The sequence below is a fragment of the Xenopus laevis genome, chromosome 3L (assembly GCF_017654675.1).
Source record: "Xenopus laevis strain J_2021 chromosome 3L, Xenopus_laevis_v10.1, whole genome shotgun sequence".
NCBI lineage: Eukaryota > Metazoa > Chordata > Amphibia > Anura > Pipidae > Xenopus > Xenopus laevis.
Window position 1 is genome coordinate 134,881,389 of NC_054375.1, and position 23,699 is coordinate 134,905,087.

The 23,699-nt window shown below is 41.5% G+C and overlaps 1 protein-coding gene across 7 annotated transcripts; it reads right to left on the minus strand.

Moving 5' to 3' along the window:
* Positions 1 to 933: 933 nt before the first annotated feature.
* Positions 934 to 23,691, minus strand: retsat.L (retinol saturase (all-trans-retinol 13,14-reductase) L homeolog). 7 transcript variants are annotated; one of them, XM_041585186.1, is made up of 13 exons: positions 23,556 to 23,691; positions 20,239 to 20,331; positions 19,649 to 19,927; positions 15,648 to 15,830; positions 14,185 to 14,426; positions 13,186 to 13,387; positions 6,477 to 6,674; positions 5,254 to 5,376; positions 4,742 to 4,880; positions 2,845 to 2,954; positions 2,067 to 2,233; positions 1,609 to 1,768; positions 934 to 1,346 (listed from the first exon to the last, which is right to left on the minus strand). In XM_041585186.1, the coding sequence occupies exons 3-13, from the start codon at positions 19,803 to 19,805 to the stop codon at positions 1,201 to 1,203; spliced, it is 1,827 nt and encodes a 608-aa protein (XP_041441120.1). In that variant the 5' UTR covers positions 19,806 to 19,927; positions 20,239 to 20,331; positions 23,556 to 23,691; the 3' UTR covers positions 934 to 1,200.
* Positions 23,692 to 23,699: the final 8 nt, after the last annotated feature.

A 23,699-nucleotide genomic window follows, 5' to 3' on the forward strand; every position in this document is an offset into this window, starting at 1 on the left:
GATTTAAACAGATACATTGACATTCTATTTGGAGGATTATTTTACTGTAGCCACCAGTTCTGCAGGGTTGGAGAAAGTTTGTATTAAACAATACAAAAACTATAAAATCCACATTAGATTACATGACAACACAGGACCCAGTGCAGTCTGTATATTCTGATTATTAATCAGTCTTGCTGTATCGGCTTCTGGCAGATATTTTTTGACTTGTGCTGTTTTGATAATTTATGATGATCCCTAAGCAGCCCAGACCACACTGAGCATGTGCACAGTCTTGGTCTTGCAAAGATGTTTAACAAAGTTACAAGATGGTGACCCCCTGTAGCCAACTTTGAAAACATAAATCATTTATTTGATTAGGCTTGTGGTGAAGTAAGTTCATGTTTATGTTTAGTATACAAAATATTAATTATTCTAGTTTAGACTTTACTTGCCCTTTAATGTCTTCCATGTTTGGCTGATGCACACAGGATTGTTCCGCCTTGCCAAGTAAAAGGGGACCCTGTGAGTTCTGCTTGTATCTCACAAGAAATGTAGGATTCAGTAGAGAGCAGCTGGTGGTAGTATATTGGCTCAGCACTTTATCTAAAAAACACCCTCTTTACACATCAGTGTCACCCAGGAAGGCACAGCTGGCATGCTGATAATGTTACTATGTTTACATAGATTTTACAAATTTATCAAAGTAATTATGGCAGAATGAGAGTGCTTTGGTGGCCTAGAAGCATCATTTGTGGCAATTTTGAGCAATGCACGGCTGTAATAACTGACCCCAATTCTGTCTGTCAAGAATGGTTTGGATAAAGTAGAATATCCAACTTGTGGCCTAAAACTGGTTAGGATCTAAAACTAAAATCATACCTGGCAGCACCGGGGGGGTGAAAAGTGAATAAATGTTCCTGGGATTAATGGAAAGACAACAGGAGTCGGATGTGGAAAAGAAAAGTCTAGTGGTTGAAAGCCACCAAAATTGATTTTATTAACGATGCCCTTGAATCTACATTGGGGATAAAATCCATTTCATAATTGTTATTCATTTAAACTAGTCTGTCCAGTGTGCCATTCTGTGACTGATCCGTGGACTCCAGCTGCCATCATCCCTTAAAATATACAGTGATTGGATTTGGACCTTCATTTCCATCCTTCTCTTCTTCAGTGCATTTATTCTTTTCCCTTCAGACACGTCCCTATGGATGGAGACTACTCCAACTTTTTGGCCTTCTCTTGTATTATCTGCCGACGGAGTTTCTGCAGATCAAGATAAAGATTTCTCCCCAAAATTTCAGATGCGCAGATCATCCCTCCGGTCAAAGCACCTGCAAACCCACACAGGAGGATATCCTGGCCTAGAAGACAGAATATGTTGTCAGTTCAAATACTAAGCCACAAAACCCAAAAACAGAGCGTCAGCTTAACTACACAAACAAATACATATGAAGATAAGAGGCAAGATAAATATTTAACACCATCAATCCTGTAAGTAAGCAATAAACTATATGTCTTTGTAGAGAATACGAATTTAAGAGGAATGCTGGCCATTCTTAAAGCCTTATTCATTACATACAAAAGATATTTGAGGAGGTGAAACCCCCCCCCAATGCCACTAACCTGTAAGATAAAGTCCTTTTATTGGTGTTTTAGCTCTCATTGCTGTCACGGTATCGGGCTGCATCCTGGCAATATCGTGTTGTGCTCCATAAAACTCACCCCGTGGGGCACCTAGGTAGTGCTGGTTGGTGACAGGCGAGCCGCTGGTGTAGCAATCAATCTGCAAAGACACAAAATCATGCGTAAACTACTTCACACAATGATCCAAAGTCACCTAACTTGGGGGACTAAATGCGTATCATCAGTCTGCAGTCACCAAGCACAGGGTGGCATCAATATCAGAATCCGGACACTAAACCTTCATTTTGCATCTTACCACTGTGACCCATTCTTGACTCAAGCAAGCTGGGAAATGCCCATCTGTGTAGCTCTTTATGGAACCTTTCTCTGACACTTCCCCTGTAATTGTTATTGAGTTCCTGACTCTGCCCCTTTCCCAGTAACAGCTGAGCTCTCACCTTGTCCTTGATCTGAGGGAAGATCTGAATGGTGGTCTCCAGCATGGCGTCAGCAAAGCCGCTCTTCAGACTCTCATAATCTGAGCCTCGTTTCTGCACCTTCTTATCCTTCCACTCCTCAAACCACTCGTATGGGGTGAAGGAAAGGACAGTCAGGGTTGACTTGCCTGTGAAATCATGTAACGAACGTTGGTTTTTAAATAAAACATAACAACCCTAATAATACCCATAAAGTGTATCCCAAAGTGCAAAAAAGGATGTTTTGTAAATGTTGAGCAGTGGGGCAGAACTATGCCAAGGAATTTACAGAATCGAATATCTGGCTAAATGCTGCAGTCTTCACCAGCATAACCACATCAGTAATCATGGGGCTCCATACTACTAAACTAGCAGAGCCCTCCCCAAATTATTACCCCATTGCTTACTTGGGCCCCTGGGATATAGCCTCCGCCTAGGAGTAAAACAGAGCAATGGAAAAAATGGTCCTTTCAAAATGAGTCATGTCCCTGATCTACCTGGCCCAATGATGGGAAAACTCTCCCACTCCCACACAAGCGCCAAATATTACATTTTCTTTGATGCATCCGAATGCAGAGCAATGGAAAAACATACAACCTATTAATGCGTCTGTGGGTTGTAGTAGAGCCAGACTCACTAGCGGATGATTTAACCTGAGCAGTTTATACGGGTAGAATTAATGGTATGGTACAACCTGGGCATCTTAGATAAGACAAGACTTCACACAGGCACATCATGTTTATTAGATCAGGAGTCATACCTGGACATCGATCCTCATGGGTGGGATCTTTAGCAGAAGCGGAAGCTATATACAACATTGGAATGTAAGCTGGAGCGTCCTCTGGTGAAGCACTGACAAAACGTTTCTCTCTGTAAAATAAAGGAGATGCCTGATGTTGAATCTTTATATTTACTAGATTTATAGACAATAGGAGTAATTTACTGTTTGCATATGCAGGGCTCAATTTTCCTCATTTTCTGCACTTTGTAAAGAACACACTGTTCTGCGTGTAGTAAAATTGAATGCAGAGACCTAACTTTGCACCATGGCACATGAATTTGGCAGAGCTCTATTCATAAGGGGTTGGTGGGGGGGCACCAGCTGGCACAGGCCACAATTGACTCTGGTTTTTACTGCCAGGTGAGGACAGGGCTACTTTGTGCCTGCCAGCTCTGTGCCCTGCACTTTGAGCCAGATTTTTTATTTGCAGCCTGACCCCGGAGACAAATACTTTTTGTGGCTCTTAGGCTATTGGCACACAGGCTGAAGGCTCCATTTGTTGTCAGTCTGCATATGTTTGTAGGCTGAGGGAAGCAGATCTGCTCAATGCCCCTGCTCCATTGATTTGAATCTGATTGGCCTGTGAGCACTCACACACAGCAGAGCTGAAGCTCAGGTCAATCCATATATACCAAAGGAGGCATCTCCTGGCTGACCTCAGCTCCGCTGTATGTGTATATGAGCCAATCAGATTCAAATCAATGGAGCAAGGACACTGAGCAGATCTGCTTCTCTCAGCCTGTAAAATTACGCAGACTGACAACTGCCACTGACAACAGCCAGAGCCTCTAGCCTGTGTGCCCATAGCCTAGGTGGCCATAGACACACAAATCCTATCGTACGAATCGAGGATTCGTACGATTTTCGGATTGTGTGTGGCATGTGCCGACATCTTTCGTCCGGCGGAGATCGGTCGTTTGGTCGATCGGTCAGGGTTGATTTTGACCCGACCGATCCCGCCAGAGCCCATTGCGCATCGTAATCGGATCGTTCGGCCGAACAATCAGATTACCCCCGATATAGCCATGCTCATTAATGGAATATCGGGGAAAGATCCACTCGTTTGTCGATGATGCCAAACAAGCAGATCTTTGCGTCTATGGCCACCTTTTTGCTACTGAGATGGTTATCATTTGATATCTCAATTAGCTGGGATTCCCTTGCTAGTAAGTGAATATTGTTTTTCCAATTAGTTGCACTTAATGCACATTGTTGGTGGGGGCTCAATGTTTAAATATGCCGCTATTGCTTCTGAGTACCAAGGGTAAGTTAATAACTCCAGAATGCTGGTTAGCTCAGACGCTGTAAAAAAATAGCAGCTGGGCAACTGTACAACATGGGTTAGAACCAGCAGCACCCACGATTACTCTTTGTTACTTGTGTCTGGGGTTTCATTAAATCAGTGATCCCCAACCAGTAGCTCGTGAGCAACATGTTGCTCCCCAACCCCTGGGATGTTGCTCCCAGTGGCCTCAAAGCAGGGGCTTATTTTTGAATTCCAGGCTTGGAGGAAAGTTTTGGTTGTATAAAAACCAGGTCTACTGCTAAACAGAGCCTCAATGTAGGTGGGCAATCCACATAGGGACTACCAAAAGTCCTTATTTGGCACCCCAAGAACATTTTTCATGCTAGTGTTGCTCCCCAACTCCTTTTACTTCTGAATGTTCAAAAGGTTGGGGATCCCTGCATTAAATGATCCCTTTTGGCTCATTCAGGGAACACACAATTACTACAGTAGGTTAAATTTACTCCAGTCAGCAATTAGTTGAAATTGTCTAGTAATAAGCAAAATGAAAGCAATGACTGATGGTTGCCAATACTGAAACAAACTTTCTGGTAAATACGCTTTAGATTTTGGTTAAAAGGACCTACTTACAGCATTTCCAGGTTGGTGTCTGGGAAGTAGATGTAATTGGCACCTACGAGATTGAGCTCTTCCTTTGTGCCTTTTAATCCAATAAAGAGGCTAAATCCACCATCACCATGCCGCATCATGCCCAGCTGGGACTGGATCTCTGCAGGGAGAAGCAGTGGGTGTTAGATAATGACGGCAACATTAGTAAGAGAGGAGAGGATTAAAGAACAACAAATGAAGGAAAGAGCAGAATATATGAAAAACATTACAGAAAGAGAGGAAGAATAGGGAGATACACCCCCTTCCCTATAGTTCATCCTTCACTTCCTTCTTAAAACAGTCACTGCTGTCTGTGTCTCAAAGCTCCATAAACCAGCCATACACAGGGGAACTCCATCCTTCCTAATAGAGCATGGTACTTCCAAGAAAACTATATTTTGGTTTAGGATTAAACAATCTCCCTTTATTATAGGAAAACACCATCCAGCCCTGATTGTGTCCTACTATATCCATTAGCAACAGGCTTTGCTTACCAGGCATGGCTCTTATTTCAGGAGGGAGAAGCTTCTCATATGTATTGAAGATTCCAGCACCAGAAATCACAACAGGAGCGAAAATATTGACAGGATCCTGCCCCTTGCCTCTTACAACAACTCCTGTCAAAAGCAAAAGTGCAGGACGTCAGAAACAGTCAAGAGAGATACAACTAAGGTGTGTTAGTGCACTAACAATGAGGGAGAAAGATTTGTGCCTTGCCTTGAGTGCTACCCTGCTGCATTAGGGCAGGGACAGACGGGGAGTTTAGTCGCCCATCGACAAATCTTCTCTACTTCTGCAACTAATCTCCCCAAAATGCCTTCCTATTGGCAAGAATATGAATCGCCGGCAGGATGGTATTCGAATTGCTTCGGAATTCCAAAGTCGGCTGAAGTTTCCTTGTGAGGCAACTTTAGGCGACTTCAGCTGGCGATTCATATTCTTGTCAGCGGGAAGGCATTTGGGGAGATTAGTTGCCCGCAGTAGACACACAGAGCTACTGGTAGCAACTACTTGTCACAGCTACAAAATTGAAAATAGTGATAATTGGCTTTGCTAAGACACTACATGTGTTTTAGCAGAGGCAATTCTCCATATTGTCTATGGCCGGGTATTTTTCATTTTGTAGCTGAAACTAATAGCTACAGTGCTACTAGTAGCAGCTACTCGTTGTGGCTACAAGATACCCTGCCATTGACAATACTGAGAATTGCCTCTGCTAAAAACATGTAGTGTCTTAGCAAAGCCAACTAATAGCCCTGTGTGTCTTAGGGTGCGATTCATTTTCTGAAGACGCCCGAAGTTTCCTTGTGAGGCGACTTCAGAAGACAAATCGCACCGAGTGCCATCCTGCCAGTGATTTGCATTTTAGCCGGCGGGAAGCCACTTCGGGGAGATTAATCATTCCGAAGAAGAGGAGATTTGTCGCCAGGCGACTAATCTCCCTGAATCTGACTGTGTGCCCTGATCCTCAGAAATAGCACAGGGAAGCCTGCTGCACCAGTGAGATTCAAAGTATATTTATTTATTTCTACTTGCCAGTCTAGTGACTGTTTTATATTCATATTAATATATTTTAATGCACCCAGGGAATTTCCTTCTCCTTTAACTGAGTTACTGGTCAAATACTGGAAATTCTAGCTGTGCAACACCTGAGGCACTGACCATTGCCTATACAATTAGGAGGCACATTAGATCCAAATCATTCCACATTCCTTACCGCAAGCTTGCTTGTCACTGTTCACCAGGATTTTCTCCACAGTTGCTTTTGCTAGCACTGCTCCTCCACTCTTCTCAATCACAGGTACCAGATGGAAGGTGATCTCACTGGCGCCCCCACTAGGGTACCAAGCCCCCCGCAGGTAATGATCAATCAGAATGGCATGTAGAGCAAAGCTGGCTTTGTCTGGAAACACACCTGCAAACAGGAACCATAGTGCATATTGTCAAGTGCAGAATAACCCTCACCCCCTCTTCTCTCAGATCAGATATAATGTGCCGCTGGATAATTCAGTCTGACACTTCTACAACTCCACCTAACCTCGCCCTGCTTATACTGCACCAACTACTTCCTGCACTTACCTTACATTATATCTTTACATTTACCCATCCCTTCCCCCCTGACATTACATAAAACCATCTGGGCTACTAGGTTAGGTTAAAGCGGTTAAAATATTTTAACAAAAGAAATCAGTATGACAGCAAATATTATGCAGACTAAAAAGATATGCTGCAATTATGCAATGGCATGTTATTAATAGCATTCAATGAAGAAATACAAAGATAAACTATCAAAAACTAACTAAGCCAGTGGATGTAGAGACAATCAAAAAGAAAAGAAAGAAAAGAAAGAAAATAAAGAAAAAGCCCATTGTAGGCTAGGATATAGTAACACAACAGCTACAGCCGGGCAACAGAAACTGATATAAGACTGGAACGGCCACCTCAGCCAGACCTTTCAAAGATTTGAAGGTGGGGAGGATAGCAAAGATAAAATAATACGTTAACTCTTATGTCTATTAGACAAACACAAAGGGAAAATAAAAAGAGAAGAGAAGTACAGTTTCCCTTTAAGGGCAGAGACACACGGTAAGATTCGGGGAGATTAGTCGTCCGGGAACAAATCTCCTCTTCTTCGGGGCGACTTATCTTCCCCAACTGCCTTCCTGCCGGCTAGAATGTAAATCGCCGCGGGATGGCACTCAGATCGCTTCATTTTCCGATGCTGCCTGAAGTTTCAGACGACTACGGAAAAGTGCTCTGAGTGCCATCCCGCTGGCGATTTACATTCTAGCCGGCGGGAAGGCAATAAGGGAGATTAGTTGCCCCAAACCCTTAATTCCTAAACAGCAGGCAGATATATTAGGGATCATTTACATGACCCCGTGTGCAAGTGCTAGAGCGCTAAGGGTGCAAGAGTACACCCCTTAATATTCACTTTCATCCCAGGCTAAGCTGTACTCTTCTCCTCGTACTTGATGGAAATCGTAATGGCCCCTATTATTATTGTGTGACTATTAATCTCATCCAGATACAAACACCCTTCCATACAATGATTTAGAGAATGTGGCAATATTACCTTCCCTGGTATTAATATGTTTCTTTACTCTGAGTCTGCAGCAAATAAATGCACATATATCAATGAGTGATTGCCCCCATAGTTACTTTCATTTTTTACCTACTCAATTATATTTCTCTTCTCTCCCAAGTTCCCTGCTTCCTCAACATAGTGAAACTCTATATCTGTATGGCAGAAAGGTTCTGTATATATGAGCATGTCAGCAGCTCCTCGCCAGCTTTATATGATAACAGTCAGCACTGGATGAGCAGTGCCAGAACTAGTCACACACCTAAGGCCAAAGTCCTTACATAAACTTTTTACTGCAGTTTAGTTACCAATTTAAATCAGCACGCCAAATTCTGCTCATCTACAGTTAAATGGGTGGTTCACCTTCAAGAGAATTTTTAGGGGTATATTTATCAAAAAGTGAAGTTAATAATGAAGTTCCACCACTAGAGTGAAATTCCGCCACTCTCCATTCATTTCTATGGGATTTTTATAGGCGTATTTATCAAAGGATGAACTTTCACTTCACCCATTGATAAATACGCCTTTCAAAATCCAGTAGAAATGAATTGAGAGCTGCGGAATTTCACTCTAGTGGCGGAACTTCACTCTTTGATAAATTTACCCCTTAGTATGTTATAGAATTGCCAATTCTAAGTAACTTTCCAATTTGTCTTAATTTTTTTATTCTTTATAGTTTTTGAATTATTTTCCTTTCTCCCGCCGATCCTGGTAGTCCATAAACAGTTTCTTTCTGAGGCTGCAATTTTATTTTTCTTATTATTACAGGTATAAGATCCGTTATGCAGAAAACCCATTATCCAGAAAGCTCCGAATTACAGAAAGGTTGTTTCCCATAGACTTCATTTTATCCAAATTTTTAAAAATAATTTCCTTTTCTCTGTAATAATTAAACAGTAGCTTGTACTTGATCCCAACTAAGATATAATTAATCCTTGCTGGAAGCAAAACCAGCCTATTGGGTTTATTTCATGTTTCCATGATTTTCTAGTAGACTTAAGGTATTCAGATCCAAATTACAGAAAGATCACTTATCCGGAAAAACCCAGGTCCTGAGTATTCTGGATAACAGGTCACATACCTGTACTTATCTTTCCAACAAGCTCCTCTCCTATTCATATTCCAATTTCACATTTAAACCACTACCTAGCAATCAGATAGCTGTTGAAATTACAAGCTAAAAAGAAGTTGAAGAAAAAGCAAAGTATTTAAAAAAAACACAAATAATAGAAAATTAAACCAAAAGCAAATTGTCTTAGAATATCACACTCTAAATCAAACTAAAAGTTAATTTAATGGTGAACAATCCCTTCAAGGTACTACAAGTATGGAACCTGTTATCCAATAAAGTGTGCTCGGAACCTCAGGTATTCCGCATAATGGATCTTTCTGTAATTTGGATCTTCATACATTAAATAAACCCAATAGGCTGGTTCTGCTTCCAATAAGGATTAATTATATCTTAATTGGGATCAAGAACAAGCTACTGTTTTAATATTACAGAGAAAAATTTGGATTATTTGGATAAAATGGAGTCTATTGGAGACAGCCTTTCTATAATTTGGAGCTTTCTGGATAACGGATCCAATACCTGTACAATAAAAATGAGCAGTGGCCTTTTTGTGAGCTGCACAAATACAATAGTTTTTTTTATTGCCAGTATTTGATGTACAAGCTGTTAAAGACTCCAGGACCTTTAGCCCAGTAAAATACCAGGAACCAAAGTCCTGGGGGTGTTTATTGTTCTCAAACAAAGCAGGTCTCCGGCAAAGTGTTTTTCATGATGATTGTGAGGTTCATTCATACGGTAAGGTGACATACCATAGGGTAAGCCTGATTCTTGAACCTTACTTTATGAAAGAAAGATAAAATTAAGATTCATTAAGTAAAAGTAGGGCTTATTTACTAAGCCAGGAGCAATGAGCAAGGCGTCAAGCTGAGATAAGCTACAGAGTCAGTCAGTCCCACCAGACCCAGACAGAAGTTTATTGATCTATGTGTGGGGATCTTGTGGAGGTCTGCCCGATCGTTATCTGTCTGAAAACTGGAACAATATGTATATTTGGTGAGGACTTCATGGGCACTTTGGCACAGAACTCGTCCAACAGATCCCCATTGGTCTAAATCCTCAAGCCAACAATTTGTTCAGCCTGATTTGCCCCAGTAAAGGTGGCCATACATGGATAGATCCGCTCGTTTGGCGATGTCGGATCCTAGCAATCGGCAAACGGGCGGTCGGATCGCGGGACCGCATCAAGGAACAGATGCGGCCGCGATCCGACGGGATTTTCTGTCCCATCCGATCGAGATCTGGCCGACTTTCGGCCAGATCTCGATCGGGGAAGCCCGTCGGGGGCCCCCATACACGGGCCAATAAGCTGCCGACACAGTCTGTCGGCAGCTTTTATCGGCCCATGTATGGCCACCTTTAGTGGGTGGCAAAATTGTGCAAAGATTTGCTCATTTATGTAGCTCGACAAATAAGTGGATCTTTAAGGGTAAGAGCACACTCTAAGATTGTGGAGATTTAATCACCCGGCGACAAATCGACTCTTCTTCGGGCGACTAAAAAAAAAAAGCTTTTCCACCGACTAGAATTTAAATTGCTGGCAGGATGGAACTCTGAGCGATTTGTTTTCCGAAGTTGCCCGAAGTTTCCTCGTGAGACAGTAACCTGCGGCAACTAATCAGATGAAGCCTTTTAGGGGAGATTTAGTCGCCTGCAGTTCGGGTGATATAGGAGATTATTTAAGAAAAAATCTGAATGTCTAATATTCGATCGAATAGTCCCGACCCGAATTTGAATCGAGTTTTCCATGGTCGAGATGTGATAAATCTCACCGAATTGGGGGATTAAAATTCGGATGTGTGAATTTTGACACCATAAAACTATATGAAAATTCGAATTTACTATTATACCCTTAATAAATCTGCCCCTACAAGTCGGATGTGGTCGTATGGGTTAAAAAATAACAGGACTGATACAAAAATCTGATGTGCAAACTACATGTAAGATCTGTCACACAACACCCCTGTCGTGCGGGAGCACAGCATGTTGCGTCTTCATCGACAAGATAAAACTGATGGTGTTGGAAAGTCTTTTTTTTTTTATCGTTGAAATACATTCTGTCGGATGTAAACGTGTGAACAAAAGACTCCATTTAACTTTATCTGATTTGCATTGCAGCTGTGGGTGGAAACAAATTTCATAGCATCCTACAAAATCTCCAAAATCTCGTTCAGTTGCATGGCAAGATCAGATAAAATCAGACCCACAAAATCTGATCAGAACCTTATTATTTGAGACTTTGGGTGCCTCTGCTGTGATCACTTAATGGGGTGGTTCACCTTTAAGTTAACTTTTAGTATGTTACATAGCTAATTCTAAGCAACTTCACAATTGGTCTTGTTTTTTTTCTTTTTTATAGTTTTTTATTTGCCTTCTTCTTCTGACCCCATCTAAAAAACAAATGCTCTGTAAGGCTACACATTTATTGTTTTTATGACATACTTTTATTCATACTTTTTGAAGAAAAGGGTATATTAGGGGTTATTTGGGGTCCTCTGTGTTATGTGGAATTTGGAAGCCAGAGTTCCCCTTTAAGAAAAAACTTGAATTTACAAAACTCGAATCACTGAATTTGGGGTTAACAACTCGAAAACTTAAATTATCGAATTTTAGGGGAAATAAAACTCGGATTGCTCGAATTGATCACATTTCGAGCGAAACACATAGAAAAAAACATCATGAAGGCCATTAACATCTACAAATGTTTCATGAGACCTCTGCCATTGACTCCTACATGACCTTGACAGGTTTTAGATGGTGTATTTTGGATTCAAGCTATTTCCAGGCTATTCCTTGAAATCTTAAAAAATTCAAGGTTTTTTAACCCGAAAAATAGATTTTTGACTCGAAAAACGAATTTTTTTTTTTTGGAAAACGCAACTCGACACTAAGGGGCCGATTCACTAAATTCGAGTGAAGGATTCGAAGTAAAAAAACTTCGAATTTCGAAGTATTTTTTGGGCTACTTTGACCATCGAATGGGCTACTTCGACCTTCGACTATGACTTCCAATCGAAGGATTCGAACTAAAAATCGTTCGACTATTCGACCATTCGATAGTCGAAGTACTGTCTCTTTAAAAAAAACTTCGACCCCCTAGTTTGCCATCTAAAAGCTACCGAAGACAATGTTAGCCTATGGGGAAGGTCCCCATAGGCTTTCCTAAGTTTTTTTGATCGAAGGATATTCCTTCGATCGTTGGATTAAAATCCTTCGAATCGTTCGATTCGAACGATTTAATCGTTCGATCGTACGATCGCAGAATTTGCGCTAAATCCTTCGACTTCGATATTCGAAGGATTTCAATTCCTAGTCGAATATCGAGGGTTAATTAACCCTCGATATTCGACCCTTAATGAATCAGCCCCTTAATAAATCTGCTCCTCAATGTATTTTGATGGAAAAAAAAGTTGGTCAGACCTCATCAGATTTTTATCCGGTCGAGTGCATGCATGCTGCGTTCCTATCCGACGCGTTGTATCGGATAGACAATATACCATGTAGTTTACACAAGAGATTTTAGTATTAGTCCCGTTATATTTTGACCCATGTGACTTGTAGGTAGGGTTGCCACCTGGCCGGTATTTTACTGGTAAAAATGATGGTTGATCCCAATGGGAAAAAAGAGAAATACTGTATATACGAAGGTCGGTATTTTTTTCCAGAAAAGGTGGTGTAGATAGGGTTGCCACCTTTTCTGGAAAAGAAATACCGGCCTTCCTATATATTTATCTTTTTTCCCTATTAATAACATTGGCATCAACCATCATTTTTACCAGTAAAATACCGGCCAGGTGGCAACCCTACTGACAAGGTAACCATATCCAAAGACTGGAATTCAATGGAGGAATAGTTTGGTTTGTTCCTCAGGAAAATAACTTTGCAATGAAAATGTGTAAAATGTTTTACTTGGCAATAAACCCTTTAAAAACACTGTGTCATTTATAAACATTGGGCAAATTTGCACCTGGGCAGTAACCTGTGGCAACCAGTCAGATGATTGCTTTCAGTTTTCAACCTGCAACTGGCTGAAAAAAGCTAATCCCAGATTGGTTGTTATGGGGTATAGCCCAGGAGCAAATTTGCCCAGTGTTTATAATTGAGCCCCTGTGTGTTTTCTAAAGGCACAATAAGCCTATAAACTATTCCTGTAAGACCAAATCATATGTATGTTCTCGACATCTGGCTGTTGTGGAAGGGGTCACACTTTCTAACTAATAACACAAAAAAAGACAGCGCCAATCGAGTGCCAATGAATATGACTCTATGTACCGTATGTGCCAAAAATGTAACACAGCACAGTCCGCAGCTCCTTGTTTTCAGTCAATCCATTCACAACCTCTGACACGCTCCGCCCGGCGTAGTTGAAGAATGGGGAGAAGCGTTTGACCAGTCCAGTGCGGCACAGGAAGCGGGCAATGGGCAACGGCAGCATCTTCAGGATAACCATGTCTTGTATCCGACCAGAGACTTTCTGTAAGATAACGCCGTGATTAATGGGTTGTACTTTTCATTACAGCGGATGGGAAGACACGCAAAGGCAGTTTCGGGGAGATTGTCGCCCAGAAGAGGTGATTAGTCGCACCCGGGTCACTACTTTTGCAGGGTAAGACTTTCAGCTCTATTTTCACCGTTTGAATATATGCACAACAGACTTGGAAAACCCGGTGTTTATATCTAAGAGTGGGGTCCGGGGCAATTTGCACCTGGACCAACCGATGTTTACGGTGAGCAGGGTTTAGTCAGTATTAAGCTAAATAGCTAAAATCAATACCCGCAAAATTGTTTTATTCGTAAGATTTAAGCTAAGTTTTAGAGCCGGGTTTGATCCCCTGTAAAGTGATTAGTCGCCAGGTGACAAAATCTCCCCGAATCTCCTTGTGTGAACTAACCCTAAAACCAAACCTAACATAGACAATGAATTGAATCTTATCAAGTGTCAGCACATAAAGTAACTAATCACATCCTGGGAAATTATCTTATCAATGTTTATGCACTAAGTGGGCAGTAACACAGGCTCCTTTTTATATCCTGCCAACAGAGCAGAACAAACCACTCTTTCTACTACAAACTACATTGTTGCCGATTCCTATGCCCCCCCCATCAAGTTAGATATAGTTTCTTAATCACTGCATTGTGTGGAGCGGCATTTGATTGAAGCATGGTTGCTACAAAATGTGTCCAATCAGTTTTATGTCCTCCTTTCAAACTTTTACTTGAGAAGATGAACAAGATGGGAAAATGAATGTGCTATCGTCACCGCAGACTCACCTTCACCAGCTGAATAAAAGTGTCAATGGCTTTCTCCTCCCCCGGAAAAGCCTTTTTAAGCTCATCTGTGTATTGCTGAGTGCCAGCACGCATGTTGTATCGACGTCCGTTTGACGTGTCCCCCAGCAGCACCACATCAAAAGGATCGCCCGTGGGTGCCCATTGAAGTTGCCCCTCTGTCAGCTGATCTATCAAGATTCGCGTAGGGGAGAGCTCGTTCATCTGGCCAATGTAATGAATCCCTAAAAAGGAAAGAAACATGTTCAAAAATCCTAAAATGCAATAGTCCTAAGGCAGATTGCTAGCTCTACGGGACAGGAAGCTGTCAGATCATATGTTTATCAGTCCATATACCTGGGCTCAGTATACTTGGTAATGAGTTTGGTCCTGTGCATACCCTGTAAGGTAATATGTTATATAAAGGTAATGACATTATATCAATAAATATTACAGGTATGGGATCCGTTATCCAAAAACCTTTTATCCAGAAAGCTCCGAATTATTAGAAGGCCATCTCCTATAGACTCCATTTTAATCAAATAATTGACATTTTTAAAATATATTTCCTTTTTTTCTCTGCAATTGCAAAAAAAGGTACCTTGTACTTGATCCCAATTTCTCATATTTTATTTAAAAAACACCAGGACCAAATTCCCAGGCTCGATTTTGACTTAATTTATTAATAAAAATAACCCAAATGAATCTGACTGTGGAAAAACTCAATAAAATTGAGCGAAAACCCGAATCCCACAAATTTTTTAGGCTCTTTTCCCGAATTCCAGGTTTTTTTTCCATGAACAATTTTAGTTTTAGCTCTTTTCCAGAATGGTTAGATTTTTTCAAGTTTTTGCCCAAAAATCCCAAAAAAGTAGTATTTTCAGGCTGAACCCAGCACAAACCACAACAACTTCAAATTGAGATAGGTGCCTCTCTCACTGACTTATACAAGACCTCGACAGGCCTAAGATGGCGGATTTTTGGATTCGGGCTTTTTGCAGCATCGGGGTATAATAAATCTCGAACATTTCCAGTTTTTTTTCACATGAAAAATTTCAGTTTTTGCCCCAAAAAGCCCAACCAGATAAATTCGAGGTTTAGTAAATAACCCACTTAATGTTTAAATGATTTTCTAATAGCATATTCAATCATCCTGAATAACAGGTCCCATACCTGTACTGAAATTCCATGCCATTGAACTTGTTGCTCTCTATTGATACCCATCAGCCCTTTAAATGTAATTTTCCTATATGCACCAAACCAGTGGATATATAGTAGTGTATAAATGTTTATAATAGTTCCCAGGGTATTCCGGACAGTTCAACCTCATGCTAAAAGATGTTCAGAACGGCCTCTCTAATCATCTGTTTGGGGTCCCCTTGGGAAGGGGTTCAGCCTCAAAGTTTGGGACCCTCTAAGTCCAATACCTGTTCCCAGTGTATCGCACCCCCATGCTGCAAACTCACCCACATCAAACTCATAGCCTTTCTCGTTGAATGTATGACAACAGCCTCCCAGTTTGCCCAGTTGCTCCAGGACCAGCACCCGTTTACCAGCCTTGGCAAGGATAGCAGCTGTTGACTGGCCCCCAATGCCACTGCCGATGATGATGGCGTCCAGGTTTTGAGGCACTTTATCTGGCGAGAAAGCTGATAACACAGGGCGAGAAAAGAGAGAGATAAAATGAGCAGAGAAGGAATATGGGCGAAGGGATGAATGGAGATGGTAAGAGCAATGGGACAAATAATATCCAAACTTAACAGTATTAAAGGGATCCTGTCATCGGAAAACATGTTTTTCTCAAAACGCACAAGTTAATAGTGCTATTCCAGCAGAATTCTGCACTGAAATCCATTTCCAAATCCACTGATTTTTATATATTCAATTTTGAAATCTGATATGGGGCTAGACATTTTGTCAATTTCCCAGCTGCCCCTGGTCATGTGACTTGTGCCTGCACTTTAGGAGAGAAATGCTTTCTGGCAGGCTGCTGTTTTTCCTTCTCAATGTAACTGAATGTGTCTCAGTGAGACATGGGTTTTTACTATTGAGTGTTGTTCTTAGATCTACCAGGCTACTGTTATCTTGTGTTAGGGAGCTGTTATCTGGTTACCTTCCCATTGTTCTTTTGTTTGGCTGCTGGGGGGGGGGAGGGAGGGGGGTGATATCACTCCAACTTGCAGTAGAGCAGTAAAGCAGGAATCCCTAACCTTTTGAACCCGTGAGCAACATTTAGAAGTAAAAGGAGTTGGGGAGCAACACATGCATGAGAAATGTTCTTGGGCTGCCAAATAAGGGCTGTGATTGGCCATTTAGTAGCCCCTATGTGGATTGTCAACCTACATTGAGGCTCTGTTGGGCAGTACACCTGGTTTTTATGCAACCAAAACTTGCCTCCAAGCCTGAAATTCAAAAACAAGCATCTGCTTTGAGGCCACTGGGAGCAACATCCAAGAGGTTGGAGAGCAACATGTTGCTCACGAGCTACTGGTTGGGGATCACTGCAGTAAAGAGTGATTGAAGTTTATCAGAGCACAAGTCACATGACTTGGGGCAGCTGGGAAATTGGCAATATGTCTAGCCCCATGTCAGATTTCAAAATTGAATATAAAAAAATCTGTTTGCTCTTTTGAGAAATGGATTTCAGTGCAGAATTCTGCTGCAGCACCATTAACTGATCCAATTTTTCCCCATGACAGTATCCCTTTAATGTGACTTTAATTTGCTCAAAACAAAGAAACACAACACAGCCAGAAAGCTCCCCCACTGGAAAGAGCTGTCCCAACCATACCCAGACTGATTCCCCTCTATACACTGCACAACCAGGGGATTAATTAGAATCCAGAAGCAGATGTGCCAATATGAGAAAATTGGTGAAAGAGCCTCTGTACAGACCCAAACCCTAGAAACGTCCTTGACAAAAGAACAATTTACATAACATTACCTTAGGCAATAGATTTTAGATATTTATTGTATTTATATGGCTATCACTGCCTCTGTATAACAGCACCCAGTTGCAGATGTGCCTGTATGAGAAAATGGGTGAAAGGGCACCCTATCAGTAGATGTTAGATATTTATTATATTTATATGGCTATGATTGTATCACAGCACACATTACCTCTTTGGCAGTCAAAGAATTTCTAGGCCAGAGTGCAGCAGTCACACAAGCTGAATTAACCCCTGTGCCCACAATGCCCAGGCATGAAAGCATAAGAATGTTGTCCTTATGTCACCCTCACCTTGTCATGTGACTACTACAGACGCCCCCATAGTGGTTGCGGAAGCCAACAAGGTTGAAGCAGAAAAATAGCTTATGATTCAGAGGAGGTTTAGGAAACCTTTGAAGGCTTGCCAAAAGGAGACTCCCAGCACTCCCTGTCAGATTGGGCTAAAGGTTTAATTTCCCTGCTCTAAATGTGGGAAATAGAGAAACCTGTGGAGTAATTAAAATTGAATGGGCCCCACAGCAAAATCATTTTAAGGGTCCTACTTCAAAATCATTTTAAAAGTCCCTAAACTTTAGGAAAATGACAGTCAGCTTGTATGAAACGTCTACCTGTCTCCGCTCTGTTGTTATTTATGTATATCACAGACACATCTCCCCTGCTCTAACTGGCTGATCCCATCATGAGTCAGCAATTTGCCGTACTCTACTGATACACAGCATGGCTGGTTGTTTGTAGTGGGAAAACTAAAACGTTATAAACTATAAACCGTTTATATCTAAATAAAAACAATTGAAAAAAATCAGACCGGTTTGTGAAAAAAAAAAGACTAAGCGTCTGATACATTGTGGGCAGATGTTTATGTAAATGACCGTTCCCCTTTAAAGAGACTTCAACCCTTAACTAAAAAAAAACCCTACCCCCCACCCCACGTAGACCACCCTCCCTCCTCCCCCCAGCCTAGCTGCCCCCCCGGGGGGTATTGCCCCTAACTTTTTACTTCTCCTTCGGTGCAAATTCAGGGATCGCATCTTCCAGGTCTTAGGGGCCCATTTACTTAGCTCGAGTGAAGGAATAGAATAAAAAAAACTTCGAACGATTCGAAGGATTTAATCGTTCGATCGAACTATTTGCAATAAATGCTTCTACTTCGATATTGGAAGTCAAAGGAATTACATTCGTTACATATGTAAATCTGCCCCTTAGTGTCTTCTTCCGGCGCTTCTGCAATTTCCGTCAATATCGGCGCACGCGCAGTTGTCGCAAACTGGGAAATTGCTCCAACTGCGCAAGTTGCCGATTCGCTGGTCTCAGTCTCAGATTAGCAAAGACCAAGAAAATGGCTGTCGTGAACTCCGATCCCTGAATCTGCACACAGGGGTAAGTTAAAAGTTAGGGGCATTTCCCCAGGGTAGCAACTAGGCTGGGGGAGGGGAGGAGGGAGTGGCGTATACGTAGGGTAGGGTTTTTTTAAGTTAAGGGTTGAATTCTCCTTTAAGCCGGCCACATATCTGCTGAGGTGCAGGTATCTGACAAATCATCACATTGGGCAAATAACCAAATATTACAATATGTAAAATGGGCACAGCATAGCCCAATTGCACTGCTCCATCCATTGCCGGTCTGTACATTATGTATGGTTGGCATGCACTGAATCATCAGGGGTGATGTGGGTTAATTAGTAAAAGTTAAAGGGGATCTATAGCAAAAACAAAATTTTAATATAAGCTTCATCTTGCTCAAATAAGAAACTTTCTAAATATTATCAATAAAAAATTCTGTATCATTTATGAAATAATTAAGTTAATCTTTACTCTCCCCCTCTGAGCAACCTGTCTCTCTTCATTCTGTCTTCATGCAGTAGGTGGAGTCAGTTCTTGATTGACAGGTCTAATACATCCTTTGGGGGGGGGGGTGCACCCTTAACCTAAGTGCTCACTCTTTAAAAAGAAGTGGCCTACCTGTCAATCAAAATCTGACCCAGAGCTCAGCATGAAGAGTGACTGACAGGCTGTGGAGAGTGAAATACTAAAGAGTAACTTGATTATTTCTTAAACGGAACAGAAAATGTAATAGATCGTACTTAGAAAAAGTGTCTTATTTCAGTGAGATATAGATCCTCTTTAAAAGTTTTGCACCTCATCTATTAAGAAGCAGCAACCAGATTTGCTTTCAAACTGGTGATCAGTAAATGCTTCCTGCTGCTGGTTGCTATAGGTTACTAGACCAGATGCAAACTTTGTGACATAACCCAATAAGCTTTTAACGATCTAGTGCAGGTTAAATAACAGAAGAGAACGTTTTATTGAGTGTACAGATTGCAACAAGCCTCCCTAAACCCCTGTAGGTGTCATAATATTAACATTAAATGTAGTTTAGTCTAATTCTCAGAAACCAATCAATAGTCTTTGGCTGTCAATAGGATGTTGAGAGGTTTTTGTCCAACAACATGCCTGTTATATATAAGCAGAAGGCAGTCACTAGTTTACAGGTTGCTAAATGAATAGAGTGTTGCATTACCATTCTTAATCACCTTTCTCCGCTCAGCCTTGTCGTTAACGAAGGGTTTCGGGGGTCTCCTGGTATCCGCAGCAAAGGGGTTGGGACCCCGGTTCGCTGTCCATGACTTGAAAAGGATAAAGATCAGCAGGAGAGCTGCAACCACGTACAGCCACATGTCTGTGCCCTCTGCACTTCTGTGCTGCTCTGCGGTCTCCTCCTTCTGCTTTTTGTACACACGAATTCTGGGCTGGACTTGCCTGAGTCACACCGCTTCCCTTGTCTCAGTCACTGATGGGGCTGCACGTTAAACAAAATAAAAATAGGAGGGGTGAGTTATATCACCGACACCTGTAATGCTCCAGTTTCATCTGCACAGGCGCCCGTGGATACTACACAAGTTACACAAGGCTGGGGACAGCTCCAAGCTCCTCCTACTTCTAAACATTTCAGGACTGGTTTCAGGTTAGGGCAAAGAAGGAATTTGCCCTGGGGTTCCTCCTACATCCCCCAAAGTTCCATTCGCAACAAAGATCTCTGGATAAAATTACATATTATTACAGTCATTTAGAGATCAGGACAGGGATGTACGACCTGTTGTAACTTCTGACCTTCAGCTGTCGAAGAGTTCTGGAAGTTGTAGTTTCACAACAGCTAAAACTTACTCCATAGTAGAGTTTCCCTACACTGGGTCCCACAGTCACCTGCCAATGACAAGAGAACGATGAAGCAAATGCACACCAGTACCCCGATTCCCCAGTTTTGTAAAACAATTACGAATTTCACCAAAAAAAGAACAGAGTGAGGGCAGTACCACAGCCCTATGCCTTAAAAGTTATTATGTAAAGTTAATTTTGGCCTAAAGTTCCCCTTTATTTGTTTTCATGTCCATATAAAATATATACATAGAAGCTTTGAAGCTTAGTAATTTGGAACTAAATTCCTGCCTCAAAAAATCATTCTACGAACAATTTCCAGATATAGTTTATAGTTGCTATCACAGGATAATTATAGTAATGCATCCATTTAATAAGGTGATTAAAATAAGATACATAAATACTTGTTTGGATAGAAACAAGAGCTGGCACACTAAGGGGCACAATATTGTACCCCATAAAGAGAGTGCCATACACTTGACTTTTAGGGACCTCTGGCCCAAGAGTAACTTTTCAACAACTGTTCACCTTCATGCCAACTTTTAGTATGTTACAGAATGGTACATTTTCAATTTATATTAATTGTTTTATTCTTTTAATTTATTTGCCTTCTTTTGACTCTTTCCAGCTTCCAAAAGAGGGGTTTGGACCCCATCAGCCAACACTATTGTTCCTTTTTTTACTCAACTTTCTCTTCCAGCCCCTCTACTATTTATATTCCAGTCTCTCATTCAAGCCACTTTCTGGTTGCTAGGGTAATTTGGACTCTAGCAACAAGATACCTGTTGAAATTGCAAACTGGAGAAGAAAAAGGCAAATAGTAAAAAAGAAAATACGGTATATAAAAAAAGAAAAAAATGAAGTCCAACTGAAAAGTTGCTTAGAATTGGCCATTGCATAACATACTAAAAGTTCACTAAAGAAGTATCTATAAAGGCTGTACATTCTGTTTTGGGCTTCTGTACCAGCCTAAGGAAACCACTAAACTAATGGGGCCCTATACTTTTAAAAATTGGTTTGGACAATTCCTCTCCCTTAAAAACCACATGCTGGCGGGGGAGGATAGATCCTTCACACTGAAACCAAGGTTCAACATACACTGATTCACGGATACTATGCAGAGAAGTAAGACTTTTTCTACTATGGCTGAAAGGCAAACAAGTTAAGGCCCGACATATGGGGTTTACCTTGACGTGGTATGGTGGCTCTTCAACTTTATGATCATAACTTTGTAACTAAAAATCCTTGTTTTGTAAACTTACTTTTGAGACAGGGGACTAGGGAATGTGCATTAAAACTAGCACTTTCATTATACTTAAATATACTATTACTTAGCCTTTAGAGTGCTTACACACCCCCATTTTGTACAAGGCAACCACGGCCCTTTAGCAGTAAAGATCTGTGTATCCAAAGATGCCCCAGTAGCTCCCCATCTTCTTTTCTGCTGATTCACTGCACATGCTCTGTGCTGCTGTCACTTACTGAGCATAGGGACCCACTCACAATATACAGTACACATAGAATAGAAATGTCTAGTAATTAATGTTTAGTAATTAATACAGATAATTACTACATGGCAGCACAGAAACCAGTACAACCAGCATCAGAATTTAATAATCAGCCCTGTAGCATCAGCTTATATTACAGGCCAACCTTATTTTCTGCTTGATAATTTGTAACGACCAATAAACTTCGCTGCTCAACAGCTGCTCAGAGCCCACTGAGCATGTGAGTGTCACAGACACTTTCCAAGATGGTGACCCCCTGTGACAAGTTTGAAGTCCTGGATCATTGCTGCTATTGACAAGCTGAAACTTTAGGCTGGTGCAATAAGTTCAGTATATAAAATATGCCATTTTTAGCCATATTCATTTTTAGTCTTTAATTCTCCTTTAAATTACAGGGCTCCAGATTAGTGATGTTCGGGAGTGGATTTTCCTGACCCGCACCCAGCTTCCTTTTATAGACCTGCGCTGACCCGCCTCGCCGATGTTGTCACAAAAGGGGCGGGGTGAGAGGCGTGCGTCTATAAAGGTTCAACCCGGAAGTCGGCATTTGTAAGGGTGGGGGCAGGGAGAGCAGTCAGAAGAGCTCAACCCGCACCCACCTGAGACCCGCAAACAGGTGTGCGAGGTCGGCCCGAACCTGCCTGACCCGCTGGTCCTGCGGGTATTGGGCTGGTCCGCACATCACTACTCCAGATGCAGTTTGAGAGTCATGTGAGGGAGCCCAAAAGTATGCCCACACCTGCCTATGAGCTGCCTTTTGTACCTTGCTCCTGCCAATGTTCAATTCAAAGTCAAGAGCAAAAGAGCAAGGACAAGGTATAGTGTGGGCCTTAATGGAAACATTAAATAAAATGTATTTAAACAATAAGTAGAGTTTCTGAAGCCAACACACCAGTGCAGCACAGCAGTACATTATATTTTCATTACTTTAAAGTGGTTCACCTTTACGTTAACTTTTCGGATATTATAGAATGGCTAATTCTAAGCAACTTTTCGTTAGGCCTTTATTATTTATTTTTTTATCGTTTTTGAATTATTTGCCTTTTTCTTCTTACACTTTTTAGCTTTCAAATGGGGGTCACTGACCCCTTCTAAAAAAAAAAAAAAAAACGCTCTGTATTATTGCTACTTTTTATTACTCCTCTTTCTATTTATATTCCAGTCTCTTATTTAAATCAGTGCATGGTTGCTAGGGTAATTTGGACCCTAGCAACCAGATTGCTGAAATTACAAACTGGAGAGCCGCAGAATAAAAAGCGAAATAACTCAAAAAAACACAAACAAAAATAAGTGAAAACCAATTGCAAATTGTCTCAGAATATCACTCTCTACATCAGACTAAAAGTGAACAAGCACTTTATGCTCCTTAATTTTTTGTTGTTACTGTTCCTTTAATACAATGTGAGTGAGTTCACACAAGTGACCTTTAGTTATTGGGAAGTGGGCGTGGTTTCGAGTGTCGGCACACCTGCTCATTTTTTCACTTCCGGATACATTGTTACCTAGAAGTAGTTTTTTACTTTGGTAATAGAGCGCTATGAAAGTAATCCTTGTACGGCGGCAGCGACATAACCACGTCTGAGTCACGTGGCGGCGTGAGCTAAGCCGTCACGTGACGTTGGTGTAGTTGCTGGAATGAGACGGTAGAGATTGGAATGTTGATTGTAAAGGTGCTGGACGTACCTGTAGAGTGAATAAAGCAGCTGGCTGAGAGTTCTCATTGCATGTAACAGCCCGCTTTGTTTACTACTCACTTGCCCTCACCTCTTTCACTGCTGTTCTATATAGAGATCTCGGGCTCCTCTCTGTATCGGCAGCAGCAGTTCTGTAGCTTTAAATGTAGTGAAGTCACAGCCATGTGAGCAAGTTGTGGGAGGAGATTATTGTTTCAGAGGGGAGTGTCTGGCT